This window comes from Crinia signifera, chromosome 2 (assembly GCF_055691185.1).
Source record: "Crinia signifera chromosome 2, ASM5569118v1, whole genome shotgun sequence".
Taxonomy (NCBI): domain Eukaryota; kingdom Metazoa; phylum Chordata; class Amphibia; order Anura; family Myobatrachidae; genus Crinia; species Crinia signifera.
This window is the reverse complement of record NC_139218.1, coordinates 396,224,732-396,243,307: the sequence shown is the minus strand read 5'-3', so window position 1 is coordinate 396,243,307 and position 18,576 is coordinate 396,224,732. Positions and strand designations below refer to the sequence as shown.

The window sequence follows — 18,576 nt, the reverse complement described above, 5'->3', positions numbered from 1 at the left end:
TCAAATGCATTTTGCAATCGAATCGGGATCGAATCGCAAGCAAAATCACACCGTGTGCCAGTCCACCCACAAACATGGCGCTGATGGACGAAGAAAAGATACCTGGATCCTCTCTGAGTAAAGGGGTGACTTGTCTCCGTGGGTGTTTATGTACATTCCTAAAAAGTATAGATTCCTGCTGTGGTCCTTCCTTCATACATTCGGGTGATACCTAATATTTGCGGCTAACCCCTGAAAGCGGGAGTGTACGCAGAAATAGTATTGCTTGATAAATGGGCCCCAAACTGTGAGACCAGCACAAGTAAACTTCACACCATGAGGGATTGACGAGGTTCTGGAAGAGAGAACACTTTCCCAACAGAGACCAGACAGCAATAGCATAAGATATGGCGCCACCTGCTGTTCAGTTCTAGTAATACTACAGTACTAAGGCAGTCATTTCTCACCTGTACTGTACGGAATGGGATCATTCGTCAGACTGCATTTAGGTCTACAGTCATTAGGTCGACCCCACAAGGTCGACTGGCAGGAAGGTCGACCTGACTTAAGGTCGACATGGGCCAAGGTCGACATGACTTAAGGTCGAATTTGCATAAAGGTCGACATGAGGAAGGTCGACTGGTCATAAGGTCGACATGGGTTTTTCACTGTTTTTTGATCCGAATGTCGACACAGTCGACATGGACACAGTTGGCAATGAGAATCGGACCCTCGCATCGCTCGCAATGCTTCGGGCACACTATTTTATTCTCCCACCACGCCCTAGTGGATGGTAGGGCATGAAATACTGCCTGTCGGCACATGTCGGCTCAAAAAACAGTGAAAAACCCATGTCGACCTTATGACCAGTCGACCTTCCTCATGTCGACCTTTATGCAAATTCGACCTTAAGTCATGTCGACCTTGGCCCATGTCGACCTTAAGTCAGGTCGACCTTCCTGCCAGTCGACCTAGTGGGGTCGACCTAATGACTGTAGACCTAAATGCAGTCTGACGAATGACCGCATCCCTACTGTACGGGTGTAAGGGGCACCTCAGTCAGTCTGCACTACATGCTCATGGCTGCGGATTATTATCATTATTACCTGTTATTTATATAGTGCACACATTGGCCCTTATTCTGGTTGGCTCGCAAGGCTGTGAGATGGCAATAGACCATTGTAGCCTACGGGTGGCAGTGCGGTCAGCAGCGCTAACTGCGCATATCCCCCCCCGCTTGTGGCTCTGTGCATGGCAGGGACGGGCAGAAATGGCAGCAGTGGATGCATTCACCCCATGTCCTCACATTCTGCAATGCAAAATATCATCACCATATACCACGCGGAGCCAGGCAGCTCACCGTATACCGCGCGGAGCCACGCAGCTCACCGTATACCGCGCGGAGCCAGGCAGCTCACCGTATACCGCGCTGAGCCAGGCAGCTCACCGTATACCGCGCGGAGCCAGGCAGCTCACCGTATACCGCGCGGAGCCAGGCAGCTCACCGTATACCGCGCGGAGCCAGGCAGCTCACCGTATACCGCGCGGAGCCAGACAGCTCACCGTATACCGCGCGGAGCCAGGCAGCTCACCTTATACCGCGCGGAGCCAGGCAGCTCACCGTATACCGCGCGGAGCCAGGCAGCTCACCGTATACCGCGCGGAGCCAGGCAGCTCACCGAATACCGCGCGGAGCCAGGCAGCTCACCGTATACCGCGCGGAGCCAGGCAGCTCACCGTATACCGCGCGGAGCCAGGCAGCTCACCGTATACCGCGCGGAGCCACGCAGCTCACCGTATACCGCGCGGAGCCACGCAGCTCACCGCATACCGCGCGGAGCCAGGCAGCTCACCGCATACCGCGCGGAGCCAGGCAGCTCACCGCATACCGCGCGGAGCCAGGCAGCTCACCGTATACCGCGCGGAGCCACGCAGCTCACCGTATACCGCGCGGAGCCACGCAGCTCACCGTATACCGCGCGCAGCCAGGCAGCTCACCGTATACCGCGCAGAGCCCGGCAGCTCACCGTATACCGCGCGGAGCCAGGCAGCTCACCGAATACCGCGCGGAGCCAGGCAGCTCACCGTATACCGCGCGGAGCCAGGCAGCTCACCGTATACCGCGCGGAGCCAGGCAGCTCACCGTATACCGCGCGGAGCCACGCAGCTCACCGCATACCGCGCGGAGCCACGCAGCTCACCGCATACCGCGCGGAGCCACGCAGCTCACCGCATACCGCGCGGAGCCAGGCAGCTCACCGCATACCGCGCGGAGCCAGGCAGCTCACCGCATACCGCGCGGAGCCAGGCAGCTCACCGTATACCGCGCGGAGCCACGCAGCTCACCGTATACCGCGCGGAGCCACGCAGCTCACCGTATACCGCGCGCAGCCAGGCAGCTCACCGTATACCGCGCAGAGCCCGGAAGCTCACCGTATACCGCGCGGAGCCAGGCAGCTCACCGTATACCGCGCGGAGCCAGGCAGCTCACCGTATACCGCGCGGAGCCAGGCAGCTCACCGTATACCGCGCGGAGCCAGGCAGCTCACCGTATACCGCGCGGAGCCAGGCAGCTCACCGTATACCGCGCGGAGCCAGGCAGCTCACCGTATACCGCGCGGAGCCAGGCAGCTCACCGTATACCGCGCGGAGCCAGGCAGCTCACCGTATACCGCGCGGAGCCAGGCAGCTCACCGTATACCGCGCGGAGCCGGCAGCTCACCGTATACCGCGCGGAGCCCCGCAGCTCACCATATACCGCGCGGAGCCCCGCAGCTCACCATATACCGCGCTGAGCCAGGCAGCTCACCATATACCGCGCTGAGCCAGGCAGCTCACCATATACCGCCGCAGATTAACATATACCATTTAGGAGCCACGCCACTTACAGTCCCAGTCCTCATAGGACCCTGACAGGCCAGGCATTAGGGGTAACCCTGCTCTAGCACACATGGCTGCATCACGTCACTGACTGAGGCAATGAGCCGGGACTGTGGCGGGTGCCGTACCGTGGCCATGATGAGGGCGGAGCCTGGGATATGCGACACACAGGACTCTGCCTCCCGGGCCGGCACCGAGAGAGTTAATCCCACCGTCAGCTCCTCCCGCCAGCAGCAATCACACGGGAAGGGGCGTGGCCAGAGCGGTGCACGTGTGCTGCGGCCGGAGCTCATTGGACAGCTGTTCTGCCCGGGCTTCCTCTCAGCCAATCGGAGGGGAGATGGCGCGCATGCGTGTTCCCCAGCTCCGTACCCTGATGGACGGCTAATGATCGTCTCTCCCGCCTGTCACCCCGAGATCCCGGCAACATGGACGAGCTGTACCTGGAGAACATCGACGAGCTCATCACCGACCACAACAAGATCGTGAGAGCTTCCTCCCGTCATCCTCTGCTCCTACTCCCATCATCCCCTGTCCCTATCCACCTACTCCCATCATCCCCTGTCCCAGCCCCTACTACTCCCATCATCCCCTGTCCCAGCCCCTACTACTCCCATCATCCCCTGTCCCAGCCCCTACTACTCCCATCATCCCCTGTCCCTATCCACCTACTCCCATCATCCCCTGTCCCTATCCACCTACTCCCATCATCCCCTGTCACAGCCCCTACTCCCATCATCCCCTGCCCCTAACCTCCTACTCCCATCATCCCCTGTCCCAGCCCCCACTACTCCCATCATCCCCTGTCCCAGCCCCCACTACTCCCATCATCCCCTGCCCCTAACCCCCTACTCCCATCATCCACTGTCCCAGCCCCTACTACTCCCATCATCCCCTAACCCCCTACTCCCATCATCCCCTGTCCCAGCCCCTACTACTCCCATCATCCGCTGCCCCTAACCCCCTACTCCCATCATCCTCTGTCCCTAACCCCACACTCCCGTCATCCCCTGCCCCTAACCCCCTACTCCCATCATCCTCTGTCCCTACTCCCATCATCCCCTGTCCCAGCCCCTACTCCCATCATCCCCTGTTTCAGCTCCTACTCCCATCATCCCCTGCCCCTAACCCCCTACTCCCATCATCCCCTGTCCCAGCCCCTACTACTCCCATCATCCTCTGTCCCTAACCCCCTACTCCCATCATCCCCTGCCCCTAACCCCCTACTCCCATCATCCTCTGTCCCTATCCCCCACTCCCATCATCCCCTGCCCCTAACCCCACACTCCCGTCATCCCCTAACCTCCTACTCCCATCATCCCCTATCCCTGCACCCATCATCCCCTCCCCTGTCCCTAGTCCCCTCCCCCCGAAATCCCATGTCCCAGCCCCTACTCCTATCATTCCCTACTCCCATCATCCCCTGTCCCAGCCCCTACTCCCATCATCCCCTACTCCCATCATCCCCTACTCCCGTCATCCTCTGCTCCTACTCCCATCATCCCCTGTCCCTATCCACCTACTCCCATCATCCCCTGTCCCTATCCACCTACTCCCATCATCCCCTGTCCCTATCCACCTACTCCCATCATCCCCTGTCCCAGCCCCTACTCCTATCATTCCCTACTCCCATCATCCCTTGTCCCTACTCCCATCATCCCCTGCTCCCATCATCCCCTGTCACTAGCCCCCTACTCCCATTATCCCCTCCCCCCTACTCCTATCATTCCCTACTCCCATCATCCCTTGTCCCTACTCCCATCATCCCCTGCCCCTGCTCCCATCATCCCCTGTCACTATCCCCCTACTCCCATCATCCCCTCCCCCCTACTCCTATCATTCCCTACTCCCATCATCCCTTGTCCCTACTCCCATCATCCCCTGCCCCCATATCCCCTGTCACTATCCCCCTACTTCCATCATCCCCTCCCCCCTACTCCCCTTGTCCCCCGTCTCGGCCCCCTGCTCCCCTCACCCCCGTATCGACCCTTGCTACCCTTGCCGCAGCTCCAGGTTCTTTGACTGTGGTAACAATCCCGTTACCTTGGCGCCCGCAGCACGGTCGCGGTGCACAGCGCTGCGGAGCCTTCCGCACCTAGTTAGTGATGCATGCGTATCCCCATTGTCTTATACATCTCCCACATTGTGTCTCCTCCCAGGTGACCTACAAATGGCTGAGCCACACGCTGGGCGTCCACGTCAACCAAGCTAAGCAGTGAGTAGACCTCAGTACATGCAGCACATCACAGTACGTGGTTCCGTGGCTCGGTCACAGCCGGCACCCGTGTCGCCTATGCAGTATAACGTATACATGGAGGTTATTGATAATCAGATGGGGACCTGTGTCATTACCATTCTCCAGTCGCCCAGCGGAACACTCCGGCCCCCCGATGTCCTCTGAGATAAACGGGATAGGGTTTCTAGGTCGACACTTTGAATGTCCACAGGGCTAAGGTCAACAGTCAAAAGGTCAACATGGTTTCATGATACGTTGTCCATGTAGACTTACGGCCAAATTTGGGACAAAACCGTGAAAAACTTGTGTCGACCTAATACTTTTGTTGACCTTCCAACCCCGTCAACCTTAGCTATGTCGACCTATTTCATGTGTCGACATAAGCCATGTCGACTGTTTTGATCCACAGAATGTGTCGACACTATGACCCATACCCAGATAAATCCCTACTCAGACTATCCAGAGATCACTTTTCTGTATTGTCTCGTACAGTCGGCATTTCAGGGGAACCGGTCTGTCCGATAAGGGCGTACCCCAATATCACAGGAGCATGTAATCACCAACAAACTCCTAATATAATATATATTGTACAAAAAGCTGCTGGGAAATCTGACGACACGTCGTAATTAATGCATTTTATGCCCATACTTATATTTTTATGTTTTCAAACATAGACTCATAACAATGATTTATTATCTTACTGTAAAGTTTTATCACCCTTGTGTCACTGTCGTAGTGGATAGCATTGCTCTCGTACAACATTGAGGTCAGGAGTTCCATTCTCACTCGTGGCAAACATCTCAGGGACTTCCCGCGGCCAGGCTGCAGCTGCTATCCTCTACACAGCTTCAATGTCTCAGGGACTTCCCCTGGCCAGGCTGCTGCAGCTGCTATCCCCTACACAGCTGCAATGTCTCAGGGACTTCCCCCGGCCAGGTTGCAGCTGCTATCCCCTACACAGCTGCAATGTCTCAGGGACTTTCCCCGGCCAGGCTGCAGCTGCTATTCCCTTCACAGCTTCAATGTCTCGGGGACTTCCCGCGGGCCAGGCTGCTATCCCCTACGCAGCTGCAAAATCCTCAAGACTTCCTGCACCCAGACTGCGACTGCTATCCCCTGCACAGCTGTAACATCTCAGGGACTTCCCGCGGCCAGGCTGCAGCTGCCATCCCCTACTCGGCTACAAGGTCTCTGGGACTTTCTGGTGGCCAGGCTGCAGCTGCTATCCCCTACACAGTTGCAACGTCTCAGGGACTTTCTCGTGGCCAGGCTGCAGCTGCTGTCCCCTACACAGTTGCAACGTCTCAGGGACTTCCCGCGGCCAGGCTGCAGCTGCTATCCGTTACACAGCTGCAACGTCTCAGGGACTTCACGCGGCCAGGCTGCAGCTGCCATCCCCTACACAGCTGCAATATCTCAGGAACTCCCCTCGGCCAGGCTGCAGCTGCTTTCCCCTACACAGCTGCAACATCTCAGTGACTTACCGTGGCCAGGCTGCAGCTACTATCCCCTGCACAGCTGCAATGTCTCAAGGACTTGCCACTCCCAGGCTGTGGCTGCTATCCCCTGCACAGCTGCAACGTCTCAAGGACTTCCGTGGCCAGGCTGCGGCTGCTATCCCCTGCACAGCTTCAATGTCTCAGGGACTTCTCACGCCCACGCTGCAGCTGCTATTACTAAACTGGGCCTATTCAGGTTGGATCACAAAATCACTCTAATCACCAAAACATGCTGCACTGCAGATGGGGCAGATGTAACATGTGCAGCGAGAGTTAGATTTTGGTTCTGTGCAGTGTATATACTGGCTGCTTTATTTTTACACTGTAATATAGATATCAGTTTGAAGTACACAAAATGGGTTTGGGGTCGTTTGGTATACAGCAAGTTGGTCGACAGGTCGACACAAACATTAGGTCGACAGTCAAAAGGTCGACATGGGGTTTTTCACTGTTTTTTTACCCGAATGTCGACATGGACACCAGTTTCCAGTGCACCGCATCCCTTCGCTTTGCTCGCTATGCTTCGGGCACACTATTTTATTCTTCACCCTAATGGATGAAATCCCACCTGTCGGCTCAAAAAAACCCATGTCGACCTAGAGCCATGTCGACTCAATGCTTGTCGACCAACTTGCTGTAGACCCAATGACCATATCCCGCCCAGATCTACTGTACCTCTCTCTGCATATGTTACATCTGCCCCACCTGCAGCATGGTTTTGCCCATTACAGAAGAAGTTTGCTTTTGCGATCCGTGCTGAGTCACCCCCACTGTGTGCTGGAGACCCGTATGTTCTGCATGAAGCCCTTGACCATTGCCAGGGACAGCCAGCTGTAACGCTCTGTGTCCCCGCAGGATGCTGTACGATTACGTCACCCGGAAGAGGAAGGAGAATGTCAGCGCACAGGTGCACGTGACCTATCTGGTGACCGGGAAATGTGTGCAGGACGGGTACTCTGTAAGTATGGGGAACCTGGCTCTATTTGCAGGGTGTCACTTAGGCTTCTCGCTCACAATGTGACTCTATGGGTTGAGTTCTGTTACATGGGTAGGGGACAAGCCACCATTGCATCGTCAGCCAGACTCACAGCCCGATTTCTGACCTTATTAGGATACACTGTATGCCGCAATTACTCGCCAAGGCTCGCAGGGGCCAGTGATTAGAACCTGTTCTGTGCATCCTTCCACCTGCAGCTGGTGGCACAGAGAGTGGGGGTATGTCACTCCTGGGGTGCAGAGCACCGTGGGAATATAGCCAGTGAAGGGAAGTCCTGCTCCCTTTCTGGGGATGTCATAAGCCAGACTTCACTGGAATTGGGGGTCACAGTGATTATTGAGAAGCCGTGATATTGAGAATTCTTTAACCTTGTGCATGTGGGAAAACTTAGATTGTCGGTACCAAAAAATGTTGGGGTGAAGGCTGCAGTGATGCAGAACTCCTGAGGTACCGTCTAATCCAGGGGTGGGGAACCTCAGGCCCGGTGGCCGTATGCGGCCCCCGTAGTGGTCTGAGTGGCCCGCCCGGCGGCTTTGCCCGGAGTCAAGTACAGGGGAATTCTCGTGAGAGGTCGGTAGTTCTCGCGAGATTCCTCTTAATCAGCAGCAGCCGGAGACTGTCAGTCCTATTCAGCGGCAGCCACCGGAGCGTGGGACAGCTGCAGCAGGACAATATGTAGGAGAAATTTTTCCATATGGCCCCCGAAGGATTTTTTTCCCCATACAAACGGCCCTTGGCACAAAAAAGGTTCCCCACCCCTGCTCTAATCTCACCTTACAGGTATAAGTAAGGTTAATATGATTTTCTGATCATAGAATGACCTTAGTTCAACAATTGCCTGGCATATGAGTGCTGCGCGATGTGTGGAGAGCCGCGTCCCATTCTCTCAGTGTGTCTCTGCCTTGAGCGTTTTTTTCTCGGCAGCCTTGGCTCATTCCACATTGTAAATGGAGATCTTGGGCGAAATGTTATAGGGTGCGATTTATCATTTTTTTTAAACCACTGAAATCACGAATGTAGTAATGTGCGTATTGCGGTAATTTTCACATTTTCACCTGTCTAAACAATGGTACATTTTAAAATCGCATTGAGATGTTTTCTCAAAGAAAATATCAAACTCAAATTTAATAGGATGTCAATTTCCAATTCGCACCCAAAAATCGCTAAACGAATAAACCAGGTCCAGCCTGGCGAGTTTGACAGAATGAAAAACACAATGACACAACCTCCCGAGCATAACCAGCCCCAGGCTCATTGAGCCGGTCCTGGTTTCCCCCAATACGGGTGGAGAAATTGGTAGGCATCTCCATAATTTAAGAAACCACCACCGGGATCTTGGACTGGTCCTGATTCTAAAACTATGGAGGGAACTAAAAAACTGGGGGTCTCAAATATTTTTGAGCCCGGTACTGGTTTCTTAAATACGGGAGATCCCCACAATTTTTTTTTCTCCACCCTGTATGGGGTTGGTTATGCTTGGGTGGGGAACCACTGCCTTTTTTATTTGTTTTAAAATTGTTGCACACATCCGCACTCTCCTGCAGTTGTCTAAAAATGTGCACATTTTTGTTACTAAAATTTGCCAGAAATCGCGTGCGAATTATGACTTTGGCAAAAAGTTGTGCCCTATTACAATTACGCCCCTTATGTGAATGAGCCTGGGTCAGTGTTAACCCCTTCAGTGCCGGCCATGTCCCATAGTAAGATAACTCGCCTTGTGTCCTATGACCAATGCTCAGCTGTGTGTCACTATCCTCTGATTATTGTCGTTTCAGTACCACAAGGTGGCGGTAGTGAGAGAAGAAAAGCTGGAAGGTATAACCGCACTTTATTTTCTGTCCTTTCTGTTCTTTACGCCAAATCCATAACTTGTCCGCTGCTTTTTTAATGCTTCTCTTTTGCTGTTTCCCGCCAGCCGCTAAATCCAAGCTGGCGGTGGTGGCTAACGTCCACGTCTACAGCATCCAAAAAGCCACGTTAAAGGACAGCGCCCCGCTATTCAGTACAGACTATGACATCATCAAGAACAATCTCCAGAACTGCAACAAGTAAGTTGGGCGCAGACGAGGGCACCTGGGGTTTGGCGGGTAGGTGTCTAGAGAGAGGATGCCGTCTGAGAGTTCCTGATCGTTCCCTTCCTCTGTCAGGTTCAGCGCCATCCAGTGCGCAGCTGCTGTACCCAGATCCCCCGAGGAGCTCGCACAGCTCCAGAGGAACAATTACCCAGACACCGAGCAAGTGACCGCACCCAGCAAGCCAAAGGTCAACGGCCATGCCTTGCCACCGACTGCCAAAGCTGCTCCCCAGCAGCCCAAGGGCATCATGGGAATGTTTTCACGCCAGGCCGCCAAGCCCCAGGAAGCGCAGAGACCTGCAGAGGCCAAAGCAGCTGCGGTAAGTGGCATCTGGAGCAGTTTTCTGCCCCCCTACTCTACATCCTCCTGAGAAAGGGGGAGGCAGATTATACGGAGCCGGGCAGAATATGGGGTTGTGTTTCCCCCTATACAGTGTGTTCCTCATCACCAAAGCTTTGTGGCGTCTGACTGTGTTAAAGAACCTCCGTGCTTCTAGCTGAGCCTCAGTATTGGGGACGGACGGAGGTGGGGAGAGGGCCGGGCTAAATATGTGTTATTGGTGGGAAATCAGATAGTACATGGGGTCACCGCAAAATGTGACTAGCAACCTCAGAGCAGAGGGGGCCCACCTATGGCTTTCCAGCTGTTGTGGAACTACACATCCCAGCATGCAGTGCTACAGTTTTGCTATTAGGGAGCGCTTAAATTTGCAAGGCATGCTGGGATGTGTAGTTTCACAGAAGCTGGAGGGCCACAGGTTGACCAGGCTTGTTGTAGAGCGATCAATAGTTCTGGGAATGAGGATTCTTACCTCTCCTTAGCACAGTGACGGAGCTGTCCGTGTGTGTATAACCCGTCATGTCTAATTGCTGAGTACGTTCCCTGCTTTATACTATCCCGGGTTCCCCCCTCTCTCCAGGCCCCAGAAACGAGCAGCAAGACCTCCGCCAAATCCAGTGCTAAGGACAACTTCTTCGGGAAAGCGTCTCTGAGTAAGTATAGAAGGTTCTGTCTGTTGTCCTCGGCACTATGCCGGTACCGGTCCTCGGCACTATGCCGGTACCGTTCCTCTGCGATCGAGTCCGTTCCTCAGAATAAACCTCTTTTTTTGCGATCATGAAGATTGGTCCATGGTCTTCCATGGATGCAAGAAGATCATAGACCCATCTTTTGTGAAGTGTATGAAATCATTCCGTGTGTATGCACCTGTAGTCCTTCTGCCCAAGGGGACAGACCTCACCTTTATGAATTCAAGTACTACTAGAACAGTGGTTCTCATCCTCGGGACAAAACTGGTAAACTCACGCGGACCTTTTGGCGGTGCTGACTTAGTGCATGTCGACTTTTAATTAGTGTTGACCTAAGATCAAGATCCAGCTTCCATCCGCTCCGATCTCTGTGCTGCAGTGAGGGCTTCGATAGGGGCTGTTTTCAGCGCGTTCAGCACAGAAACATGCCTCAGCTCTTTGGATTTCATTTACTCCCATACAAGTTTGATTGGTCAGGAATGTCTCCAGCAGACTGGGGAAGACGTATGGATTGCTGTAATGGGATCCTCGCAGCTGTGCCCCCCACTGGTATTCTGCGGAGTAGCGATGAAGCCCATGTCCACCTTTCTGGCAGAGGAACAAACTAAATTTCAGCTACGGGGCTGCTAAAAACCCTTGAGCACTCCAACACGACCTCTTCACAGCCCAAAAGTGACCGTTTGGTGTGCGGCGTCATCTATAGGTGTCATCGGGACTTACTTTCTTGAAGAGGGTGGAGTCAGTTACTGTGAATTCCAATGGATACTGCGACATGTTGGAGAATTTGTTTGTGCCTGGAAACTGAAGAGTCTGGGGAAGAACACAACCTAGGGGACCTCTGGTTCCAACAGGAGGGAGCAACGGCCCATACAGCATGTCGTCCGCGCAAAGTTTTTGGGAGATGTTCCCAGGCCGAGTGGTCTACGTGGCGGTTCCGTGGCAACCGCACTCGCCTGATTTTAGGTCCATGTGACTTTTTTCCTGTGGAGTTTCCTCAAGGCTGAGGTTTTCAAACATCGTCCTCGGTCCTTGGATCAACTAAAGGAGAAAGGAATTGAAGGAATTTCGCCCGATTCTGCTAGTGGGAGTGATGGAAAACTTCCAAGAACGGCTCCAAATGTGTATCAGCCGTCAAGCCCACCATTTGGACGATATCATTTAAAAAAAAAAAAAAAAATTTTATTTCTGACGCACCCTGTATGTAGTACAAATTCCAGGGTGACGGGCAACATTGTGTTTCTCATACCCCGTTCACACCAGCCTAAATTCCCGGGTTCCCCAACCTGCTACTAGCGCTGGTGTGAAAGATTCCCTGGTATATTTGCGGGGATGTTAACCCTGCTAGCTAGCAGGGTTGCTTCCGCGACCAGCCCGGGTTACTGGCTGGTGTGAAAGGGGCCAACTCAGTTTCTATCACCGCAGCCGCTTCAGAAAATGCAGAAACTTTTGGCCTAGGGGGTGCCGTGAAAAAAACTCCAGGGATTCTCCAGGGAGCTGTGATTCCAGAAAGTTTGGGAACAACTGGTCTAAAGACTCCTGTATCCATGCTGCCTCTGTAATGCAGAGGTGATGGGTATGTGAACATTCATTAGAGTCTAGATAACAGTCCGTCAATGTGATGGCCTTGTAGCACACGAGTCATTGGTCTGTTAGGCGCCATCTAGTGGCCGCGGGCACATATAACAATGCATAGAGGTGAGGAGCAGCATTTTATTGTATTCGAATAGATTTTTTTACAAGAACGTTCCGTTGTGAAGAGATTCTCCTTTACACTTGGCACAGAGGCAGCGTTCCTAGGGGGTTATTCAGCAAGGATCGCTAATGAGAGATCTATTTATCAAATCGAATCACTTCTGGAATGACGTACGTGGCGTTCACATTGTACGAGTGAAAATGCATATCATTAGCAATTGCAATGCAGCCGCGGTGTGACTGACAGGGCGCTGACGGTGTTTGGGGCTGTATTGTGGGTGTGAGAATAATACATGGTTCCCCAGCACACCGAGTGATCTCAGTAACCAGATATAAATACTACACGGTAATAGGATTCACAGATCTTGGTTACGTCCATTTGCGCAAATATATGAATAAGCCCTAAAACCGTCCTCAAGGCTTCTCTGTGTATTGGGGGCCTTCACAATGGGCATTTATGACATTGTGTGTATTTAATATTAATAATATTTTCTCTGTATGATGGGAATTTTGTGTCTTACGTATATTAATTTGCATTTCAGATAAATTTAAAGAATCCTCTTCCTCAAATGAGCTCGTCAATGCTAATAAACCCGCAGAGCCGCCGGCTGAAACGCCACCGCCGCCTCCGGTGAAAGCGGTCAAAGAACGTGAACCTCCGAAACCAGCCGCTAAAGAGGTGAAAAGGTAATTGGTCCATAACGGCCATATTGTCCCCGTAATCTCTCATTTACAGGCCCCCCCCCCCCCGATCTACCGCTTTGTGTCAGTGGTTTAGAGTCAGTATGACGTCCGATATGTCGGCTGCTCTCAGACTTTGCTCTATGTGTAATGTAGGGTACACAGCAGAACGATTTTCCTCAAAACACTCAATTTAGATACAATCTTGACCAATTATATGTAAATTGGGCATGTTTTGGGCCATTTCTAATCCGGTTCCGATCTGCTGCGCGGTCCCACGGGTCATTTGGTCGTTTTTCAGATCCTACCTGCAGCAGGTAGGATTTGAAAACAACCCCTTCAACTGGGTATCGATCAGAATCCGATCTGGAGCAGACCGTGCGCAGATTGTGTGCTTCAACATATCGCGAGACGATCGTACGATCGTCTTACAATCTGCTACCGATCTGAATCGTTCTGGTGTGTACCGGGCATAACCATCAGAAATGGTTGGAAACGTATCCACAGCGCTAGTCCATCCAGGAAACCACTGCAGCGTCCTGTCCTGTCTTCCCCTGTAGCCTCTGTACATGACCTGCCAGCAGAGGGCGCCACATTAACTGAGACCAAGTGAGCGATGCCACCCCTTTAATGTACCAGTGTGAGGGATCCGCAGGAATCTTAAAGGCTGCTGCTTTTTATGTAGTTTGTGGTTTTGTCTCTGCTTGTAAACCAAGGATGCGCAGCGACTGACTCCATGTTTTCTTCCTCTACTCCAGCAGGAATAAGAGGGTGGAAATGTCTGACGACGAGCAGGATAAACCGGCGAAGTCGACGACGAAGAGGAGGAGAATCAAGAAGCCCCGAGCTGACAGCAGCGACGAGGAAGACGGTAAGCGAGCGCGTAACCTGCGTTACGTCCGCAGCCTTCTCGTTTCCCTCCCACACACTGTTTACTGCGCTCTCTGTAATTTCCCGCTGCGCCGTCTGCCAAAACAAAGCCATTCATCCCATCAAAGGGTAAGTGGCCGCTTCTCTCGGTCACCCAGCTCTGTCCACGTCAGGGTACCACGCAGACTTGTGTCGCCTGCTAGGAGTCCTCGCACCAGCTCCCCCGTTTGATGTGCCTGCTTTCCTCGCTGTCCCACCGGGCTGTAGGATTAAGTCACAGGCGGAGGCACATGCTGCGATAATCAGAGCTGGCAGCGGCTGCTGTGCTAGGGTAAGGCGTGCATTAGATAGCGTTGTTACGGGCCTCCCTGCACAGCCGGAGTTCTGGGACAGGGTCGTATTATCTCTGCTCTCGTCCCTGTTGCTCCCCGCGTAACGGTCAGAGTGTCACTTCTTACTAAGCTGGAAAAGGTCACTGCATCACCGCTTGTGACAAGTCGTTTGCTGGGAACGCTCGGCAGTGCCAGAGAGGCTGTCACTACTCGTGTGACTGCTAACGTTCTATGGCTCAGTGTCGCTGTGTGTGTCTGCACATCTCTGAGCTGTCTGCGTGTGTACCTGTCTGTGTACAACAGTGATTTATTATTTATTTATTAACAGTTTCTTATATAGCGCACACATATTCCGCAGCGCTGTACGAGGATATTTGAACACTCACATCAGTCCCTGCACCAGGAGCTTACAATCTATATTCCCTACCACATGTACACGCACACAGACATTCTAGGGTTAATTTGTTAGGAGCCAATTAACCTATCAGTATATTTTTGGATTGTGGGAGGAAACCGGAGGAAACCCACGCAAGTACGGGGAGAATATACAAACTCCGCACAATTAGGGATGGCTAACCTTGGCATTCCAGCTGTTGTTGAACTACACATCCCAGCATGCCCTGCATCAGTTTTAGATTGGCCAAATAGTAAAACTGTAGCCGGGCATGCTGGGATGTGTAGTTCAACAGCTGGAGTGTCAAGGTCAGCCATCACTGGTGTAGAACAATGGTTAGTTAAGGCCAGCTCACCCGACCAGACGTGTTTTTTGGATTTCACGTACGGGGTCAGTGATTACCCCACCTGTTGGGCGTTACTTGAGGACTGGAGTTGGGAACCACTGGCACAGAAAATAGAGGGGGTAATTCAGGACTGAGAAGCGGTTGTTCGCTGCTTAACGCGGCCCACCACTCAGCAGAACGTCCACCCCCCGCGATGCCGAATCCCCCTGGTACCATGTGAGGGGTTGTACACGAACACATCCCCTCACATTCGGCTGTAGGGGAGAGAAATAATTCGGTGGTCACCGGCAATCTAATTCCTTTCACCTTCAGATATAAGCCAGTCTAAACCGACCTTTATTTCCTTTGGAGTCCACCGCTGACCTCAGCCGCCCGCCCCAGCCAGGGAACTACCCAGCGTTGTCATGGCGATGACCATAAACACTGGGTGATAAAGGTGTCCGCTGTGCAAGGTTCCCCACTCAGTCTGTACCATCGCTGCTGATGGTAGCGAGCCGCAGGATTTGTCTGGCCATAGTAGATACAGAACGGTGTGACCCGGGCTGCATAAAGGTTGTTTCCGCAGGAGAATGGTATTCACACCGTGACCTCCCAGCAGCTGCGGCCTCATGATATGGCGTCCGTGATTGGGGCTTATTAATAAACTGTAACATCCTTTTACATTCCCAGTTCTGCGCAGGTTCTCCGCTGCATCAGTCACCTACTTTCTCTGCGCTTTACAATTGTCCGGCCTGGGAGGCTTCAGCCTATAATATAAGAGATCTGTTCCTACACTGCCTCCTGCTGGTGGGGCTTATCCCCGTAGCCGTGCCTGTACCTCCTCTCCCAGGAAATGGGTCTATGGGGAATGACTCCCTCTCCACCTAGCGTGGTGCGTCGGGTTGTGTAGCGGCATTTCCCGGAGAGGCGCTGATACTCCAGGCTGCCGCGTCGGAGCTGGAGATACTTACTGACACCGTGCACTTTGTTACTTATGTCACCTGCAGCGGTTCCCATTCCGCCAGAAGTGAAGACCCCATCTCCCCCGCCTGCCCCGGAGCCTGATGTGAAGATGGAAACAGAATCCGAACCACAGGTGAGAGGAATAGGCAGATGCTGACGGTCCTGACATGGAGGTAGGCTGTAATATGTAGGGGGAAACCTCGGCAGTGACTGTCAGGACTGACCAGGAGAGTGTAATGTGGCCTTTGTAACAGGCGGCAGCAGCAGGGACTCCGGGGGCTGCAGTGTGGTGGAGGCATATACTCCAGGGTGGTCATAGCTGTGCATTGCTTTATAGTGTGGGACAGAACAACCTGTGGTGCCAGCAGCCCCTTATTCTACAACTTCCGGGTCATGTCCCTCTGAGGACCAGGATATTGTAATTTGGTTGTAGAGGATAAACTGCTCATGACCTCACTGAGCTCACAAGTGTACGGTGCCAGGTGCCGATCTGTCAGTGTGCTGCCCGGGAATTGGTGGGAAAGTGGTCTGTCTGGTGGGAGATCTCTACAGTCTGGGACTAAAGCTGCATACTCACCTTGCAATACCCTAACTACACCACTAGATGGTGATCTTCTCCACAGAGAATTCCGTTGTCTAGTGCAGTGTTTCTCAAATCAAGTCCTCGGGACACATAACCAGGGCATGTTTTCCACCTCTCCTGGCTGGAGCACATGCTTACATGACACTCCAGCTGTTGTTGAACTACACATCCCAGCATGCCCTGCATCTGCATGGCCAGATAGTAAAACTTCAGCAGGGCTGGGATTTGTAGTTCAAAAACACCTGGAGTGTCAAGGTTTGCCATCTCTGAGATAAGGAGTTCTAAAGTACCACCAACGGGTCACGTTTTGTGGATCGCTTTTATCATGCACAGATGAGGTCATCTATTTTACTGTCAGTAATCCCACCCACTGCCACAGACAGAAATCCTTAAATGACCTGTTAGGGGTAAGTTCTCAGACTGATAGATGGTAATGCTCATCCTCTCTCCATTTATTAGACGCAGTCCGGGGAAAAGAGGAGGAAGCGGAAACGTGTTCTGAAATCCAAAACCTTCCTGGACGAGGAAGGCTGTATGGGTGAGGTGTTCTCTAATCCTTATGCCCCTGCAGTACTATGGTGTTGCCGCGGTTTGCTAACCCGCTTCTCCGTGTTCTGTAGTGACAGAGAAGGTGTACGAGAGCGAGTCCTGCACAGATAGCGGAGAGGAAGTTCCGGCTTCCAGGCCGGCAGCAGCAAAACCATCAAGCGCCAAAGCCGAGCCAAAAGCGGAACCTAAAGTCTCCAAGAAAATGGCTGCCGCCAGCAAAGGGACCAAGCAGCCGTCCATAATGGGATTCTTCCAGAAGAAGTAAGCGGGGTGCAGAATGGCTCCCTCTAGGGCATTACGGTGGAAGAGACTGACTTATAGCGTGGTGCGGTCCCAGGCTGTCTCATTGGGGAGGCACAAAGGTCCCAGGCTGTCTCATTGGGGAGGCACAAAGGTCCCAGGCTGTCACATTGGGGAGGCACATCTGGGCGCATACACCAGAGACTTATTCCCCGATGACTCACGCCAGCAGCGACGTTCCGCTCACCCGAGGTCATTTCTATTGAGGGTTTGGAATCAACTTTGTACATAAATATATTTCTTGTCTGTATCCCGTGTAAAGTACAAATTCTGACATTCGCTGGTTATAAAGGTTTGTATTATGTATTCCGTTTACAGAGGTCGGCGGACTGAGAGATTCCGTTATATATCGCTGTATTGTCATTGTTCACTATAACTGTGCCGCGTCTTACGGTCAAGATGTGCGGCAGAGGTACCGTAGTCCGGTTCCTGGTGTATAGTGATTGCTGTACACCAAGGTCTGACTATTAAAGTACTTTATTTGAGAGGTGCAGATTAGTGTGAACCTTGTTTCTACATCCAGCTTCTTATCTCTCATTTCCCCATCTAGTATCATGTCACTGCCCCCGTCACATGCAGCCCTGTACTCAGTATCGTAACCCTCACCTCCAGATATACTCTGTGCTGCTGGGGATCCTGCTCCTCCCACTATATAACTCTCAGCCTGTGGCTTCCTGCTGCCCCCATTCCCCTCCTCACATCATGTCACTGCCCTTGTCACATGGAGCCCTGTCCTCACTGACGCATCACTCATCTCCTGATATACTCTGTGCTGCTGGGGACCCTGCTTCTCCCACTATATAACTCTCAGTCTGTGGCTTCCTGCTGCCTCTTCCCCTCCTCACATCAAGGTACTGTGTATACGCTGTCCTGGGGAGTCGGTCACCCCTGTACAGAAGCCCTGCAATAGGTGATGACTGAGCACAACATCCTCTGTATGATTATAGCAGCATGTCTCTGGTAATGACTCCTGTGTGCACTAGAGGGCAGCAGACTCACATGCCTGTATAAGCAGCAGGCCGGCTGCAGTACAATATACATAGAGAATGTATATCGCAGCGTGACACTAAGCTGACTCGCCGTCCGTGTGTCTTATTTTAGTCCCATCACTAAAGATTAATGACGTGATGGGGTAACCCTGTACCCGCTCAGTGTCTCCGGTTACACGTGAGTCCTATGTAACATACAGCGCT

At 52.8% G+C, this 18,576-nt stretch overlaps 1 protein-coding gene across 3 annotated transcripts; it reads left to right on the top strand.

Moving 5' to 3' along the window:
• The first annotated feature begins 3,173 nt into the window (after positions 1–3,173).
• On the top strand, positions 3,174–17,874 carry POLD3 (DNA polymerase delta 3, accessory subunit). 3 transcript variants are annotated; one of them, XR_014469845.1, is made up of 13 exons: positions 3,175–3,344; positions 5,019–5,074; positions 7,450–7,552; positions 9,367–9,406; positions 9,507–9,639; positions 9,739–9,985; positions 10,586–10,658; positions 12,929–13,073; positions 13,826–13,938; positions 15,996–16,084; positions 16,994–17,072; positions 17,155–17,445; positions 17,478–17,874. XR_014469845.1 is itself a non-coding variant. In XM_083170510.1 (12 exons), the coding sequence occupies exons 1-12, from the start codon at positions 3,288–3,290 to the stop codon at positions 17,346–17,348; spliced, it is 1,326 nt and encodes a 441-aa protein (XP_083026636.1). In that variant the 5' UTR covers positions 3,174–3,287; the 3' UTR covers positions 17,349–17,874. The 3 variants fall into 3 exon arrangements, 2 of the variants coding, with proteins under 2 accessions (XP_083026636.1, XP_083026635.1); XM_083170510.1 differs by having other exon boundaries at positions 3,174–3,344; positions 13,829–13,938; positions 17,155–17,874; XM_083170509.1 differs by having other exon boundaries at positions 17,155–17,874.
• The last annotated feature ends 702 nt before the right edge of the window (positions 17,875–18,576 follow it).